The 17,915-nt window shown below is 39.8% G+C and overlaps 1 protein-coding gene across 3 annotated transcripts in view; it reads left to right on the forward strand.

Annotated features, from left to right (window-relative positions):
• The window catches only part of tub (TUB bipartite transcription factor), a 57,579-nt gene that overhangs the window by 22,141 nt on the left and 17,523 nt on the right, over positions 1 to 17,915 (forward strand). The window contains exon 1 of one of the 3 annotated variants that reach the window (XM_074616796.1): positions 11,736 to 12,167. The exons of the other annotated variants lie outside the window; for them this stretch is intronic. Within the exon in view, the coding sequence (XP_074472897.1) occupies positions 12,130 to 12,167 (38 nt within the window). The 5' untranslated portion in view covers positions 11,736 to 12,129. Of the gene's footprint in view, positions 1 to 11,735; positions 12,168 to 17,915 lie in introns of those variants that run through there. 3 annotated transcript variants of the gene reach the window in all.

The following is a 17,915-nucleotide window of genomic DNA, read 5'->3' on the forward strand; positions in this document are numbered from 1 at the left end:
TGTGTGTGAATATCACATATCTTTGACTTGCCTGAGAAAAGCCTTAGTCTTACCTGGAGGAAAACCTCTATCCTCAATCAACAGTTCGTATGATAACTCACGAAAAGTTATTTGTTATTTTTCGTGCGCTCTCCTATGAATGATTAGCTACACAATCAGACAGTGCGCCTGCTCAAGCTGCTGCCGTGCACAACCTGTTTAGGGCAACAAAAGTAATTGTTTAGGTTTAGGAAAAGAGTTTGGTTTGTGTTAAAATAAGTATGTGCGTTACGTAACTTACAAGTACGTTCCCAGAGGCAGCCCTGCACGTCCTGGCTCACGATTACGTGGGTTATATATGAATTATAGTGCATTACTTTTCGTAGGTTTAAGTGCCAATAATGAATGAGAACAGCTTGCTTTGATTAATATTGTAGATGACATTATTTAAAGGTCCCATATTATAAAAAGTGACATTTTCATGGCTTTTATATTATAAAGGAGGGTTAAGTTCTATATAAATACTGTCAAAGTATCGAAACACTTAATCCACAGAGAAAAACACACAGCCTGTATTCAGAAACTGAGCTTTTGAAACAAGCCATTAGGATTTCTGTCCATTTGTGATGTCACAAATCTACAATATTTAGACCATTTCAAAGTTTTAAATGTAAACATTCTAAATGTGTCCCAGTTTATTTCCTGCAGCAGTGTATGTGAATGACATCAGCTGACAGGAAGTAAATATGGACAGAAGCTGTTGCCTAGCAACTCAATTCCATTGAAATGTACTAAAACAGAGCGTTTCAGACAGAGGGGGAATACCTCTGTATTCAGGCAGACAGCATGAGGAAAATAAAGGGTTTCTTAAACATTAAAGTATGTAAACATGTTCTATTAGAAACCCAAAATGCAAATATGAACCTGAAAATGAGCATGATATGGCTCCTTTAAAGGAACGGTGTGTAACATTTAGGGGGATCTATTGGCAGAAATGGAATATAATATAAATAAGTATGCTTTCTTTAGTGTATATAGTGTATTTAATGTTCATGGAGCCGACTGCCATGTTTCTACAGTAGCCCAGAACGGACAAACCACTGTGTTAACTTTTCCTGCTTGGGCCAGAGTTGATAACGTTACTCTCTCCGGGGTTAACCCCCGTCACTCCACTCAGCCTCCGGGAAACAAGACACAGGAAACCTCTGTTGGTCTTACAGTATTTATTTCTGCACAAACTGCAACTTCCACTGAACATTCACTCGATATTCTTAAAGCTAAACTAACTTCTGCTCCACTAGCTCACTTGTTCGCTCACACACATTTGCCGCCGCTCTCTCTCTCTTGCGTCACCACTCACTTCCCACGTACACACACACACACACTCGCACTGACTGCTATTCTCCAAATGATCTACACTACTCTTACAATAAGATAGAGGCCATTCAAGTTTTCACGTCGGCCACCACACTTGGGCACTAGGGAGAGGGTGCAATCTACAACCTCACCTAAATGCCATCAGATCTCACGAACTGCAACTTTAACACAGTATGTACCCCAAATAATGTTAGAAACAATGCAGATTAACAAAACCAAATGCTATAATTTCGCAGTTCGCTGCTGAGGAATGTTTGATTCAAGGGCACTATAACTCAACGGCTGGGGAAAAAAAATCACAAGGTTGTATATTTAACTGGACTGGAAAATGACAGTATGAGTTTAGGGGATAATTTGGCTGTCTAGAAATGTAAACACATGTGTATATACAGAGGGAAAATGCAGGAGATGACTCATGAGTCCATATTGAGTTTTGTGCCTTTTATTATACTAAGCTGTGCGTCTTTGTCTGTTGCCCGTGGAAACAAGTGGTTTCCAAATGGAAACCCTGCCATAAACACCAATTTAGCACAGCTATCGACATATAGTCATTGTTCAGGTTGTCACGCTGAGGGATTGATTCAGATCTCTGGGTGTTATTATTAAGGCAGTGTTTATGTCATGTTTATCAGATATCGTTTTAAGTGTGTCTATTTCTGTTGGTGAGTTTTAGCTTACAATGACCTTTTTTCACTTTTATTTCACTTTTTTTGTCACTGCAGTTTTTGTCTTTTGCTGTCCCAGATTTCAAAACATTTTTACTTGTTAATGAGATGCTAGTGGAATCTATAATATCCTCCAATCTGGAGTACATCTTTGAAACTATTTAATGGAAGATATTAGTTCTGAATTAAAGAGGACTTATTGTGCTTACAGTATTTTCAAATGCTTATTTTCCCCTGAAAAGCCGAGTCTGCTCTGATTTGTCAACCGAACCAAACTCTTCGGACTCCGCTCCCGCTTTGCTTTAACTAGCTTTGTTTGAGGGCATGCCGAACTAGCTGCTTGGCAGGTATTATGTAAATGTGTTACTTGGTGACATCACCACATTACGGAAGAAAGGGCAGGACTTCAATCAAGGCATTTCATGCAGTTCAGGAGCAGTGTCTCTGTGGGGGAGAGTAACTCCCTTTGGAGTGGACTTTGTTTTGTAATATGGATGCTAATTTTGAATTTTTTTTTAACTGATAACCGACTCTTGTTAACCGATTATTAACTGTTAAACGACAATATTAGCGCGTCGCATGTAGCGGTGCGCCAGCTGCAGTGGATGTGCAAAACAGACAACTGAGTCCCCAGTTCACCCGTCTGGGAGAGTTAGCAGCCACGGTGCTGTGTGTATGGTCGAGGACACACCATTTAGTTTAGCTGCGAGGTTGTCAGCTGTGTCTGCCTGGCGTAACGTTACTCTGTCACCCCGGCGTAACGATAGCGAATGTCCGACAGAACGTGTGTGTATGTGCTACGTTAGCAGCTGTAGCGTTGCTGGTGGCTTTGTCCTCGTCGTTTTCACACACATACGGTCTCTCAGCGTGGACGTAACTTTAGCGAGTGTCCGACAGACCGTGTGTGTGTGGCGGCGGTGAGTTTGGGGTTGTCGGTGGCGTTATAACTGTTAATGTAGCTGTAGCAGTGTGTGTGCAGTTTATTTGTCGGTGAATAATTGCTACAACTTCTCAGCGCAAGACCCGAGCCGACTTCCTTTATCTTGCAACAGCGGCTCAGACTCACTTAAGGTGGACTGTTAAGGTGGACCAGCTTTTCTCCTTAAAGTGATGAGCCACTCCTCTGAGTTTTGCTCAGCTTTTTAATTAATTTGTGATATTTCTTTTAACCGTTTAACCGATAGCGTTAATCAGTGATGATTCTTAATGTCGGTTAACGGTTGAATGGTTAATTATTAACATCCCTACTTTGTTACTTTGCAGACCTTTTATATGCACAAAAAAACTATATAACACACTAAAGGGGAGGGAAAAGCACAAAAGCATAATAGGTCCCCTTTAAATTTGAGTGTTATATTTAGACCTTAGATCAGATTAAGCTACTGTTTAAGATTCAATTCAACACGCAGAAAGGCATCCAAAAGGCAAATGTGATGATCACGTGGCAATTACAGGTAGCAGTAGCACACTGTAGATACTGTACATACACAGATCCAGCTGTGCCATGGAGAGGAGGATGCAGAGGAACTTTGGTGTATCGAAGCAGTCCATCTGGTTGTCTCACTGGGACACTGGGACACTGTTTCATCCAGCGTGACATTTTCTAATCCAAATCATGTTTTATGCATGCCCTCTACTGGGCACTGAGAGATGAGATCCAGGGATTTTTGTTGATACAAAGGCTGTGTGTGTGAGTGTGAGTGTGAGTGTGAGTGTGAGTGTGAGTGTGAGTGTGTGTGCGTGTGCGTGTGCGTGTGCGTGTGCGTGTGTGTGTGTCGGTCAACCACCTGCTGATTCTTTAGCATAGTTTCACGCCGCGCTACAGTCTTGATTACAGACACATACACACAGTCTCAGGTGCACTAGATGTGATGCTATTAAAGAAGTGGTCCCTGAAAATGCAACTGAATTATAAATCCAAATTTTCCACATTGCCCACATTAGAGGGAATCAATAGATAGGACACACATTACATTCAATCAATAATGGACACAAGCCGTTTACTTTTCATTCTTTTGCACGCATAAGCTCTCCCTCTTTGTCTCTGAATCTGTGAGATTGGCTTTTTCACCCACACTCACAAACACACATAGTCTCTCTCTGTTTCTCCCCGTCTCTCATTCTAAGATTTACAACTACCCCTTAAAAACGTGCCACTGTTAATGCCTCACTGCAACCGTCGAAGGCTGGATTTCTCCTGTTAGCCTCCCACCGTCGCTCTCAAATAGAATTCTTTGAATGTTTGTATGGGGACATTTTTCGAGGTCTCCATTTATAAATGATGATATCATCCACTGAATGGAACGTCAGACTGCTGCTGATTCATAGAGCGTCTCAGTCTCAGTGGGCTGTTTCTGGCTGGAAGTGGGATTTTTTAATCAGTTTGTGTAATCAGCTTTCCCATATTGTGTTTTACGTGGTTAATTCAGGGTGGTTTTATTGTGACATTGTTAAGCAGGCTGGCAGCCTGGCACTCCGGTATGAATCGAACAATCAAATGTTATCTGATCATGACTGAGATTTTTTTCTGGCCACTTTCCTGAGTGAGAAGAGGGAACAATAGCTCACTTTCCCTTTAAAGTGTATGTTTTTCATCTGTAAAAGGTTTTTGCACTACTAAAAATCTGCTTTTTTCAGGCTGTTTTCCTATCATGATCATGTAAATGCTCAAAGTTCTTGCAAAAGAAGCGATTTTAAGTAACTAGGTGTGTACAGTTCGGCCCCTTTGAACTTCCGAAACCCTTTATTTCTGTGCAACATCAAGTAGCACTCGCTCACAAAAATTTCCATCTGATATCACCCATTCATTCCTCTGATCATTTGTCTTGTTTTGTTTATGCATAATTAAACATGTGATCATTATTAAACACCATCCACCTCTTAATCCTGATGCAGATGAAGGCTTTTTGAGCTTCCACCAATTTCCTGCTGACAGGATCCCTGAGCTCGCCTCCAGTCTCTCTGAAGTGCAGCACGCTCCCGTGTGTGATGTGATGTAATGTGGATCAAGTCAGTGACTCACTCCCTAGCTGTGTCCTAATTGCCTCCTTCGAAGTCCGCATTTTAAGGCTGCATATCGTACATCATAAGAGTTTGAGTTTAACCCATTCCAAAAGGCTTCTTCAATGCAATCCTGAATCTGGAGAACACGTTGCAACGGTGGTCGTTGTTAATGGTTCGTTCTGGTAGTTCTTCCCAACCTGCCAAGTTGGGAATATCACCCGATCACAATTTAGTTATCAGGTTTTTGTGTTTGGTCTTGTTAGCGTCTTTGGCATGTTGTTGGCCAACACATAACAATTCTTCCCACACTGTGCATCACACATGCATACGTTTGCCATTAACCTGGTAAAATGTTTTCCAAAAGTCCATCACAGTATTTACTACAAACTCAGATATCATGGAACTTTACCACTGGTACTTTTTACCACTTTATTTGCTTTATAAGTTGATGAGAACCGCCCGAGCACTATTAGGCCCCGATCAAATAGAGCGTTTTGCAGGTGGAAAACGCAAGGCGCACCGCACAGGCTGCTAAAATGCACTGTTTAAAGCTGTGAGGCTATAGGGGTGAGAAATGGCAATTTTGCAGTATGCAGTAGAGGAGGAGGAGCAACCCTTCAATCCTCCAAGGTCTGCAACTTCACAGGCCTGTTCCTTCGAAGGCAGAGCCGCTGCATTGGGATGCATGGCAGCACATAGTTGCTGTGAATCCAGTCAATCACATGAATCACGAAAGCGAGGCAACAGCAGCTGGCAAGAAATTATGTAGTGTCTACTGTAAAACACAAGTAATATGTCTGAGTTGGAACATCAGAAAAACATGGACACAAAGTTTGTTTTTTGCACGTTGGGAACGGCCTCCTTGCTCGCTAGCTGTGGCTTCTGTGTTGTTTTTTGGTTGATTTGATAAAAATATACAGATATTCAATGCACAGACTGGTACATGCAGAGGTAAATGTCACTCATCAGTCGGCACATGTCCTCCTGCATGCCCCATCAGGCTGCTCTATTATTAAGGCCATGTGCTCTGCAGCTGGGTTTCTGACTAAGACATGCAGACACAAGCCAGAGATCCATTTTCACATCAGTGTGTACCTTCTGTGCCAGGACCATTATTATAATTACTGATACTGCTGGCCCTCTGCTACCAACAATAAAATGCCTCTGGGAAAACTCTGGACAAATTCAGGACTGGAAAAATCTAATTTGTCGAGAGGATCTTATCATTTGCTGTTTAATGCTGTAATGGCTAAGACCAGAGGGAGGGGGGGAAAGAAAAAGGAAAGCGCTCTGTTTGCTGAATCTAGTAGGAAGAGAAAATACTTTTGTCTTCACAGAATTACATGAGCCTCTCTCTCACGTCTAACTCTCTCATGGCCAAACTTCAAAGTCCTCCCTTCAGCATCAAATATTAAGCAGGGCGCTGTGCTTACACCTGTTCCTCAGCGGAGTGGCTTGTTCCATTTACTTCCACTTTCATCACACAAGCTGATGTGCGGGGTATTCACCATTAACCACAGAGCCAGTCATCTAGATTTATCTCTTAGGAACTTCCGTTTTTAATAACCATACTTAATGAATTTCTGCATAGAATTGTGTTCTCTCTTGCCCCCATCTTATGTGGCGTCGAGCCATAAAAAAATTTAAAAAATCGATTCAACTACAGTATGTATCACAATTTCTTTGTTTAAGATTTTGAAATATTTTTTTTTAATGCCAGACTCAATATATTTGCTTCATTTGAGTCTATGCAGAGGTAGAAGGAAGTTACAGCTTTTATTGTTGTAGTCAGAGTAACGTGACGTCATATCCGTTCCGTATCCGTCACTCAAAACAAACAGCAGTCGGCCGCAATGAGCTGCATCGAAAAAGTAGAAGACGGCGGATGGTCTGCGTGGATACGACCTGCACCCTCATAATTTAAATCCAAAGTGGTAAACACTACACATACAGTAAAGTATGGAAACACTTTGGGTTTCACACATTACCAGACAAAACAGAGATAGACTTGATGGCTAAAGCTGCATGCTAACTCTGTCATGGACAGGAGATGTTATCGTATTACGGTAATGTGCGGTCAAGCCAGCCGTCACTCTCATCTCCGTGTTCAAATTGGCAGATGCTACAACTGTAGAGCACCCATATACTGACATTTATGTTAAATGCATTCAAACAGCCCCGATGGAGCTGACCATGGATGTATAAAGAGAACGGAGCTGACGGGAGCGCTAGCGACGGACTTGGTGAAGTTAGCAGAAGTCTACACGTGTGACTACATCCGTTTTTCAAAATAAGGTGTTAACGAAGGGAACTGTATATACAACATACATATATGGAAATAAGATTGATTGGATTATATTAACCAGAAGTATAAAACATTAGATGTCCCTTATAAATTAAAAAGAAAATACCACAAATTTGTGAGGGAAATATCTTTATTTGATTTTTAGGTTGCTGGAAGACATGTTATAAATAACACCTGACAATGACTGATATATTTGACTTCAGGACATCTCTGACTACATACATGCTGAAAATCAAACATTTTTACCGTATCAATTTAGATATTTTCAAAAGGAAAAGTCTCTAGAAGTGTATGATTCAACTTTTTCCCATGGTCTAGTGTTAAAAAAGTTATCGCAATGAATCGCAATACTTAAAAATCTCAATGCATATCGAATCAGCACCCAAGTATCGTGATAGTATTGAATCAGGAGATAGGTGAATCGTCCCAGCCCTAATAATTACTGCGTCGTCCTGCTCCTCAAATACGGTGATAATTGCAACGAGGTGGATTGATGATGCAGGTTGTTTTTTTTGCAGCTTTACCTGCTCATCACAAAAATTACATTCTCCTGGGTTGTGACACTACGCCGTCTGTCTTTTAGTCTGTCTCAGTTCGATGGGGGAAGTCCAGGGTTTTTCTTGTGTAGTGGATTGTGTAATTTGCAGAAGAAACAGCCGCGGAGCTGAGTAGGAGGGACATCTGACTTTACTGCCCACACTTCAGTCAAATACACTGTTGTCAACATGCCTCTCAGTAATTTATGTAATACAGTAATAATTTACTCTTCTTTTTACAGAGCAGAATGACAAACTTCTTTATTATGTAAGGTATTTACCAAAGAATTGTCTATTGCATTCTCAACCTTCCACTCGACTCCCCAGTTATTGAAACGTCCCTGGTGGTCTGTGACATGGTGAGAGAAACGCTGTGCAAGGGATCGATCCGTTTGGAATTTTATGAAAGCTCATTTTTTTTTTACTGTTGTCCGTTCTCTCAACAGTTTCTTTCTGTTCGAGTCAAAACGAAACACCTTTGTGACTTGACATTTGTGAAAGGCCATAGCACTGAGAATGCAATCAATGTTTCATTATGTTTTCAGCAAAGCTCTTGCAGTCGTCGTTGATGCTGTCGGTTCTAGAGGAGAATAACATCACGTTTTTGTATATATATTTTTGGATGGATCTTCCAGTGTATTGACCAGTTTACCTGAAGAAAAGATTTGTGATGTGTTGGGGCCGTTTTCATTTCCGGTTAATTGTCGATTTTGGAATTGTGGAAAGGCATTTGAAAGTCACATATTGAAAACCTATAGATTTAATTTGGGGCTGTCAAATATTAAAATATTTAATAGCAATTAATCGCATGATTGTCCATAGTTATTCATGATTAATTGCAAATTATTCTCACATTTTTAATTTGTTCAAAATGTACCTTAAAGGGTGATTTGTCTCCCTTCGGTGATTTCCTTTGGATTTGGAACTCAATTAACAACACAAAACATTGATAAATATTTCCAGAAACCCTCACAGGTACTGCATTTAGCACAAAAAATATGCTCAAATCATAACCCCTTTGAAAATGGCTATGACAGCTTTTCCTCGCCAAAATTTAGTGTAAGTTTGGAGCGATATTTAGGATCCTTGCCGACAAACTAGTATGACATGGTACCAATGAATTTCTTAGGTTTTCATATGATACCAGTATCTTCACTCTAGCTTTAAAACTGAGCCCACTACAGCCTAAATATCACAAATTGCGTTAATGCGTTAAAGAAATTAGTGGGATTAAAACAAATTTGCGTTAACTCTGACAGCCCTAATTAAAATCAATTGAAAACCTCTGATTCTAGATTTCTATCACTGCACACCTTTTTACATTGTACAGTGCAACACCACAGAGGGAATACAGAGTATTATGATATAAATGAAGAAATATTAAATTATATTAGAGCTACAACGATTAATCAATTAGTTGTCAATAATTAAATTAATCGCCAACTATTTTGATAATCGATTAATCAGTTTAAATAATTTTTTTTTTAAGAAAAAAGAGTCAAAATTCTCTGATTTCAGCTTCTTGAATGTGAATATTTCCGTTTCTTTACTTCTCTACGACAGTAAACTGAATATCTTTGAGTTGTGGACAAAACAAGACATTTGAGGATGTCCTCTTGGGCTTTGGGAAACACTGATCGACATTTTTAACCATTTTCTGACATTTTATAGACCAAACAACTAATGAATGAATCGAGAAAAAAATCAACAGATTAATCGACAATGAAAATAATCTTTAGTTGCAGCCCTAAATGAGATATAAAGTGAAAAATCTTTAAAAATGAGTAGTGAGTGTATAATCCAAATTTATATTTTAGTAACATGCCCAGCACTGCTTTTAAATAATATTAAATGCAAGTCATTATTTGTTGGTTATTTCAACACATCAAACTTTAATTTAAAACACATATTTTTGTCTTTATTTCTCTGTTGGCCGTTTCATTCCCTCCCTGGTGTACTTTGGCAGTCTACCACTGAACTCTATCAGTCTTTTTTTTTTTTAAGTCGTACAATAAATAATTGAGGGAAGTAGGGATGCTAATTTTGAAAAAAATTCTAAATCGATAACCCATTATTAACCGTTAACCGACAAGATTTGTGCCTCGCATGCAGCGGTGCGCCAGCTGTAGTGTATGAGCACAACAGACAACTGAGTCCCCAGTTCACCCGTCTGGGAGCGTTACTGTAGAAGCCACGATGCTGCGTGTAGTGTCGCGGACATGCAGCCACTTTCTCCACCGCACATTTAGTTTAGTTTAGCAGGTTGTCAGCTGTGTGTCTGTCCGACAAACAGTGTGTGTATTTGTGCTACGTTAGCAGCTCTAGCATTCCCGTTGTCTTCGTGCTCGCCTCCGCCACACACATACGCTCTGTCAGTGCGGCGTAACTTTAGCGAGTGTCCTACAGACTGTGTGTGTGTGTGGTGGCGGTGAATGTTGGGTTGTTGGTGGCGTTATAGCTGTGAACGTAGCCGTAGCAGACTGTGTGTACAGTTTATTTGTCGGTGAATAAATGCTACAACTCCTCAGCTCCGCTCCGCTCAAGCGAGCTCAAGACCGGAGCCAACTTCCTGTATCTGTAACTCCAGCTCAGACTCCCTTAAGGTGGGCTATTAAGGTGCTTTTCTCCTTAAAGTGTCAAGCCGCTCCTCAGTTCTGCTCAGCTTTTTAATTCATTATTAATATTTTTTTAACCGATAGCGTTAATCGGTTAAAATGCTTAATGTCAGTAAACGGTTTAACATTATTAACACAACAACAATTATTAACATCCCAGAGGGAAGATGCTTGAAAGCCCTTAATAGTGACTCCACTGTTTGACCAGTCTTTGCTGACGTAACTAACAATTTACGCAATGCTGAATGCTATGTCACAGCTTTACCATGTGGCAGAATGTCTCTAATCTGATCAGCACATGATCTGACCTTGGAAGATTGAACTACATACTGTACGCTACAACACACAACAAATGCTCAGCAATCTTAAATGCATTTGTATATTTCAGAATGGTTTGGTGCATTGAATGGCCTAAATCCATGTGAATATACAGGAATTGGTGCAACACATGGATGATGAAATACATCAAATAAAAGACTTAGCTCGAGGCTGTTTTGCAGGGAGTCCGTGGATGAGAAGATGCTTTTATCTGTACCCACAAGCCATAGATTTTCTTCCCACCAAATAATTGTCAGGATTATTTCAGATGATTTCACTTGCACACGCTCGGATCACACACTTAAAACTGAGATGTTCGTTGATGGAGTTGACATGAATCGACTCCTTGTGTAAAGCAGTTTTGTTACGAGGAAGTCGCTGGGTTTAACTGTCTATAGATGGACTCCTGAATAACCCTGGGAGCACAGTGAGTGATGTGTGTGTTTGTGCGGTGACAGTGAGGGGCGGCAGACGGAGGGCGGAAGCAGATGTGTGTGAGAGAGAGGTTCAGAGCTGTGGCACTATCACAGGCTGCCTTTGTCTGGCTGTAAGAGAGTGTTGAATTAAAGGCTGTTAACACTAGTCTGCACAGTCATATGCTAATGCCTCTTACTCTGAGAGAATAAATAAATTATGGTCCAGAAAACACATCTGAGTCCCTGCTTTACATGCCTCACGCAACACAGATAGTGTGCGAGAAGGAAACAGAGATGTGTGGTTGCATTATAGAGAGAGGTGGGGGTGGCACTGTACAGAAATAAAGCGTATAGAGGGAACATCAGAGAGGCGAGACAAAGGGGACTCTCTATAACCTTTTTTTTGCTTATAGGCTTTGCACTCGATGCTGCTGTAGGTGATGCTACACGAGAGATAACGAGAGATAGATTGGTTAGAGAGCGAGATTTGGACAGAGAGGAAAGGGAAGGGGAAGGGGAGGGGGATTTAAAGGGCAAGAAACGGAGGGAGATTTAGATAGAGCGAGGGAAGAGAGCCAGCACGGAGCAGGAGCAGAGGAGGTAGATGGGAAGGAGAGAAGAGGGGAGGCATTGACTGGATTGAGCGTACACATGGGAGAGAAGAAAACGGCTATTTCATGTGCTCGCCGTGCACGACGGAGGAGTGAGGCTGTCTGTCTGGATTGTTAAATCATCCCCACGGCTAGAGGACATACGAAGAAACAACGGGCAGGCTGGGGAATATAGGGCTGTGTGCAGAGGATGAACAGGCGATGTGGGCTCTCTGGCTGTGATCGCTGTCCTCAGACCCCCGTAGCCACTTGCTCTGGTGCTGTTGCAGGCCGTCAGCCTCGCAGTTAGAGTGATTGATACAGAATGAGCTCCAAGCTCTCCTCCGACTGGATCCCCTACAGGTACTGTACCACATGCCCGAGAACAGGAGGAAGGGCACAGTTTTCATCTTTTGAAGCAGTGTGTGTGTGTGTGTGTGTGTGTGTGTGTGTGTGTCTGTGTATTTGAGCGGGTGTTCAGTCATGTGAGTGTCTGACAAGATCCGACTGATAACGGTAACACTGAATTGGCACAATAAAAGCAAACAATGTGGATGGGAACTGATTTTTTTGTGGCATAATATTCTTGTCTTTGCTAATATGAACATTGGAAAAATGTTATATGTATTTATGTTTAAGACTGAGGCTCTTTTTTTTTAAGCAGTAACATAGGAAAAAAAAAAAATAATGCAAAAGTGAATCCTATAATTTCAACTGCAATAACTATTGAGGTCTCAGTTTGGTTCACAGGAGGAAAACTGCCTTTAATTAGATTTGGAAATAGTGCTGCTTTATTGGATTCAAAAGAAGATGAATGTAGGATGTTGAATCACATTCATATAGAACATATTTCTCACTTGGTTGTCTTTAAAATCACTGAGGAAGTTCCTGCCTTTGTGTGCGTATGGTCTGTATTGTATGATGCTGGGAACATAATTTGTATTTTTAACAAAAGTGTGAGCATTTATGGACGTTAGGCATCTTGCTGTAAAACCTATATCTGCTTTCATCATTTCAAGTGCAGCACTAACGCCGCTGTCTCCTGCCTCTGATTGAATACTCATTGCCATGGTTTCCCTGCTTACTTTGATGCCATTGGTTCACGGTTGCTATAAGTTACGGTGGCAATCCCTGAATTTCAGAATGAAATTAAACTGCTGGAAAAGACATAAAATAACAAGGCTAATAATAACAGCATTTTATGAAGTTAATAAAAAAACTAAAATGAATTATTCATGACTGATGCAGTAGTTGGAGGAACAAACAGTATTTATTGGCTCGTTCTACATTTTGGCCTTCTCCCCTCTTCCTCAATGAGCAGTTTTTCCTCATCCAGCGAAGCTGCCATGAAAAATGCAGGCCTCTGTGCAGAGTTGGAGGAGACAGCTGCACCGTGTGCCTCTCTCATCTCGTTAGAGATATACTGTGCATGCATTCACCGAAATTGACAAAATGAAGGAAAAGATAGCTGTCAACACACACAGAGAACGCCAGTTGTTCAGTAGTTCTTCTCTGTGGGGAGCCAGATTAGCATTTCAGTGGTAGAAGAATCTCTATTTCTTTCTGTTTTTCTCTGACAGCAAGGAAAGCAGAAATTGTAAACTCTTGACAAAAGAAATGGTGAAATTTACAATTATTTCACAATTACTTTTTCAGAAAATCTCATCTGAGGTTAATGCAATGCACGGGGCATTTAATGTCACATTGTGTTAATATTAGCTTTACTATTTACTTTACTGACAAGGTCAGTTTTGGTCGTTGCAGTGCTCATCAGATTCATGTTCTCACAATCAAATTTCATGCATTGCACCATGCAAATGAAAATTAAACATGCTTTTGTGTGCATATCGGATTGTCCTCCAGTGTTGGCAGGTGCTGCTGCAGAATCATCAGCCAGTGACAGTCACACATATAAAACCTGGTGATGCATATGAAACTATTTTAAAAGTGTGAAGAGGAGTATGAGAGGGACTGATAGCAGTCACAGCTGTCTCTCCCCCGACACACAAATTCACTAGTGGCTGGCTGAGTTAATTAAAAATCCACTATTTTTTTGTCCAAATCAAAAATTTTAATTAAATTTTAAAAAAATTAAAATGCTGAACAATATTAAATTTACAACAGCCAGCATGTAATGCTATTTTGATAAGAAGAGATCAAAATCAGTCCTGAATTTCACAGCATATTTCACAGCATTGCCTGTGAACAGTGCTGTCTCGAACTTGACGTGTGTGGTACAGTTTATTGTAAATATATTGCTTATGTTACAGCCCACAAGTCCTCATACCTATACAACAGAATGGCAAGTTTGCCAATGACTTCCAAAATACCTTAGGTCACGTAACGCAAGTTTTAACTTGCGTATGCAAGTTAGAATAAGTCAACGATGACTTTTGGTCTCACATAGGACACAGTGGTCTCCTGGGTGAAGGTCCTGTGTTTGTTTGACCCATCCGTCCACCCGACCTCTTCCCTACGCAGACTTTGTCGCTCTTTATCATAGACTGTATATAAGAAGTGGATGAAGTCATCGTGAACTAACCGATTGGTTTGTGGACTGCTGTTTTGAAGCCTTTTGGCCGTCGCCATCTTGTTTTTTTGCAACTAGAAGTGGAACGAGAGGGTGGAGCCAAGTACAACCGAACGCTGAATAAGACGTTTTTAGGCGATCAAAATGTTACAATTAACTTTCATGAACTGAAAACACACTGTGGAAAGTGAAAAGACGAAAACGCGGAAAACTCCCAGACAGGACAACGCCGTGGTAACGACCTGTCAATAACAAGGTAGCCACGCCCTAAAGGATCCCCTGCTTTATGGTCTATTTTACTCTAAATGGGGCCATAATTTAGTAAATGAACATCATGCTGTATTGAAGAAGACTTGAAACTAGCGATTGAGATAAACTGATGTTTACAATGTTTACTGAGGTAATAAATCCAGTGAGTAGTAGGGTCGTTTTCTCATAGACTTCTATACAATCAGACTACTTTTTGCAACCAGAGGAGTCGCCCCCTGCTGGCTATTAGACAGAATGCAGGTTTAAGGCATTCCTGCATTGGTTTCACTCTTCAGACCCGGAGGTAGCCCACTGCTCTTTATACTACGACACCTGAGTTCCTCCTTTGCTCCTGCCTTCCGCCATAATTACTACGGTTACTAGAGGTTGCCTAACAATAAATGCAAATATAAGTTGTAATAAGCTGCTTGCACAGAATTTTATTGTAATATTTTGCTATAGGCTGCAAAGGGTTTATTTTCTGCTTTCTTAATGTTGATATATAGTAATTTACAAATCCATTTTAATTTCAGTATGGGCATACAGGCGGTCAGAAAAGAATGATAAATCATTTGCCTTTAAACATAATCAGATAAACAGCAATCAAATAGTTCAAAATATAATTTAGATTCTCAGTTTTAATGGAAAAAGACGGTCCAATGAAGTGTTTAATGATGAATACAAGCTTTTGTAAACCAGCTGTTCCCTTGACCTGATGGTGGTCTAGTAACCAACATTTTGGCTTCATCAATAAATATTGCAGAGAGCTCTTCCTTCCTCATTCTTGATATTTTTGTCCTTCTTGCACCTTAGTGTTTTTCTTTAAATAGATTAAAAACCTCCCTATCGGTGGGTGACCAGCAGAGTCTCTTGACAATAACGAGCTGTTTGACCTCCGCTGAAACAGCTCTGTATGTATCATTATCTTCCTGTCTGATGCCTATTCACACACTTGATTACTCTGATTGCAGACCTGGAGTGCTTTGTTTGTCTGTGTGTCTGACAGAGAGTGGGAGGTAAATACATTTCCATTGCATGTGAGTGGGCATTTGTGGTCCAACTAGAGTCGCTAGTGCAGAGGTGCAGGTAGACTGAATGTTCATTGACTAATCTGCAGGACTGACTATCCACGGTCACTGTAACGTTCAGGCTTTTGGCATAGGTGTGAAGTGTATATGAACCACCGGACACACCACCTGTTAGCTGTATTTATCATGTACCAGTAAAGCTTAATGGGAAATGACAACTTGCCGCAGTTGGCATTAATCAAGCTGAGCGATAACAAATTGCCGAGTAAAAAAATGGAACATTATAACTCAAATACAAAATCGGAAATGCATTCTGCTTTTAATTATATTGTAACTATCAGCCCTGCAATAACTAGTCAGCATTGTTGTAATTAATTGTGTAATCAACCAAATTGATTATGCAAATACACACATTCACCTTTGTGGCCACATTATTAATACATCTCCAGGCAGTATGCATGAAAGGTTTTTAATTGTTGAGAGTAAAGAATGGCTTTTAAACATACACATATTATGGGATATCAGTTTTTTTTGCGTGATCACATTTTATTGGTTTTAAAGACATGCATTGGAAGTTATTAACAAAAAATACATAATTTAAGACATTAATTGAAATAATAATAATAATAATAATAATAATAATAATAATAATAATAATATTAATAATAATAATAATAATAATAATAATAATAATAATAATAATAATAATAAATACCCCCTAAATAAATAAATAAAATATTTATTTATTATTTAGAAGGTAATATAAAATAAGAGACTTGTGCAATTATTAAGAACATGCAGAACAATGTAGTTGCCTGGGTAAGCGGAATATGTAGCACAATATCCTTTAAAAGGCAGAATGAATGAAATGGAATCAGGAAACACAATCTGAATCATCATGTAAAAATATAAAGCCATAATAACATTGCAATTTCAGTCATAGTTGAGAGTGCTGGAAAAACAACATAATTTTCTCATTCATCACTTATCAGCAGACAACTCCCCCTCTTCATCTTTCATCCGTTCCTCTTCTGCCGTAGCTCCTTCTCTCCAACTCTTGTGGAGAAAACCTCTCGTTGCCCTCTAATTAGGAGCCGTTGAGGTTTCTCCAAGATGCCCGGCCACACGAGCTGAAGGAACAATCAGCGAGTCTGTCGACAGTGATTAAAAGCTGGGAGGACTGGAAACAGAGAGCAACCAGCCAATCACTTGTGCTGGATAAATAACCTGTTGTTTTGTTAATGAGAGCGATTAATCTACTGCAGTTTATACAAATTATTGGAGCAAAAGGCAGCACAGTGAGTAGGGATTGATCCTCCACAGCAGCAGGGACCTGGGGGGTTCATTAACCCCTGATGTTTATAGTAGGTGACGGTGGTGTAGTGTCAAAAAAGTATGATTCAAAACCTGGTTTGGGTCACAGAGAAAATTTACTAAAAACGTCAAACAATAGCACAAATATGAGGAAAGGTCTAATGTGGGGATGAAGTGCTGTTGTCGGCATGGAGACGAGGTTTAACAATGTTACTTAGAAAGACCGGCATCTGTCAAATTATAACTTTCTTTGTGGAGGACACGTTGTCACAAATACGTTCATAATTGGATTTGTTGTGATTTCGCTGTGCCTGATTTGTTTACATTAGATGAGTTTCACTTATTCTTCCATGCATAATAAACAAATTCCCAGTGGATCATGAGTGAGTCATTGGTTGATGGTCATTTAGAATTAAAAGCTGTTCAATCAGGGAACACTGGAAGAGGAAGGTTATAGTTAATAGCTATGTTAATGCTCATTTTCTAATTAAATTAAAGTATTAGTATTAAATTAGCATATTTTAATGTCCTAACATTGGTTGACTGATTTTTAAATTAAACTTTGTTTGATGAAAAATAATATATCTGTTCAATAAAAGTAAGGAAGCAGGAAATAAACTCATTATTCAGTTCTCAGTTCTCTTTTCCTTCATTTTGTCTCTTGCAGGGAACGATCGTTTCCGCTCCATTTTACTTACTGGTGAAACAATTGATCTATTAATCAATGCTGATTCTGTTATATTTGATCAAACCTTGAAGTGATGCATATTTTTAAAATAGCAACAAAAAAAAAATTCTTCTCAAATGTAAAACTAGCTCTCACTCTGGTAAATTGTGATGACAGTTAATTGGTTAATTAATTAAATAACATTGATAATGAAAATAGCAGCAACCCTGTTCTCTTATGGCGCATGTGGCTAATAATGTACTTTACATTGTACACAATGTGATGTGATTACATCTTCTGTGATGTAAGTGGTTATTATACTG

This window comes from Sebastes fasciatus, chromosome 2 (genome assembly GCF_043250625.1).
Source record: "Sebastes fasciatus isolate fSebFas1 chromosome 2, fSebFas1.pri, whole genome shotgun sequence".
NCBI lineage: Eukaryota > Metazoa > Chordata > Actinopteri > Perciformes > Sebastidae > Sebastes > Sebastes fasciatus.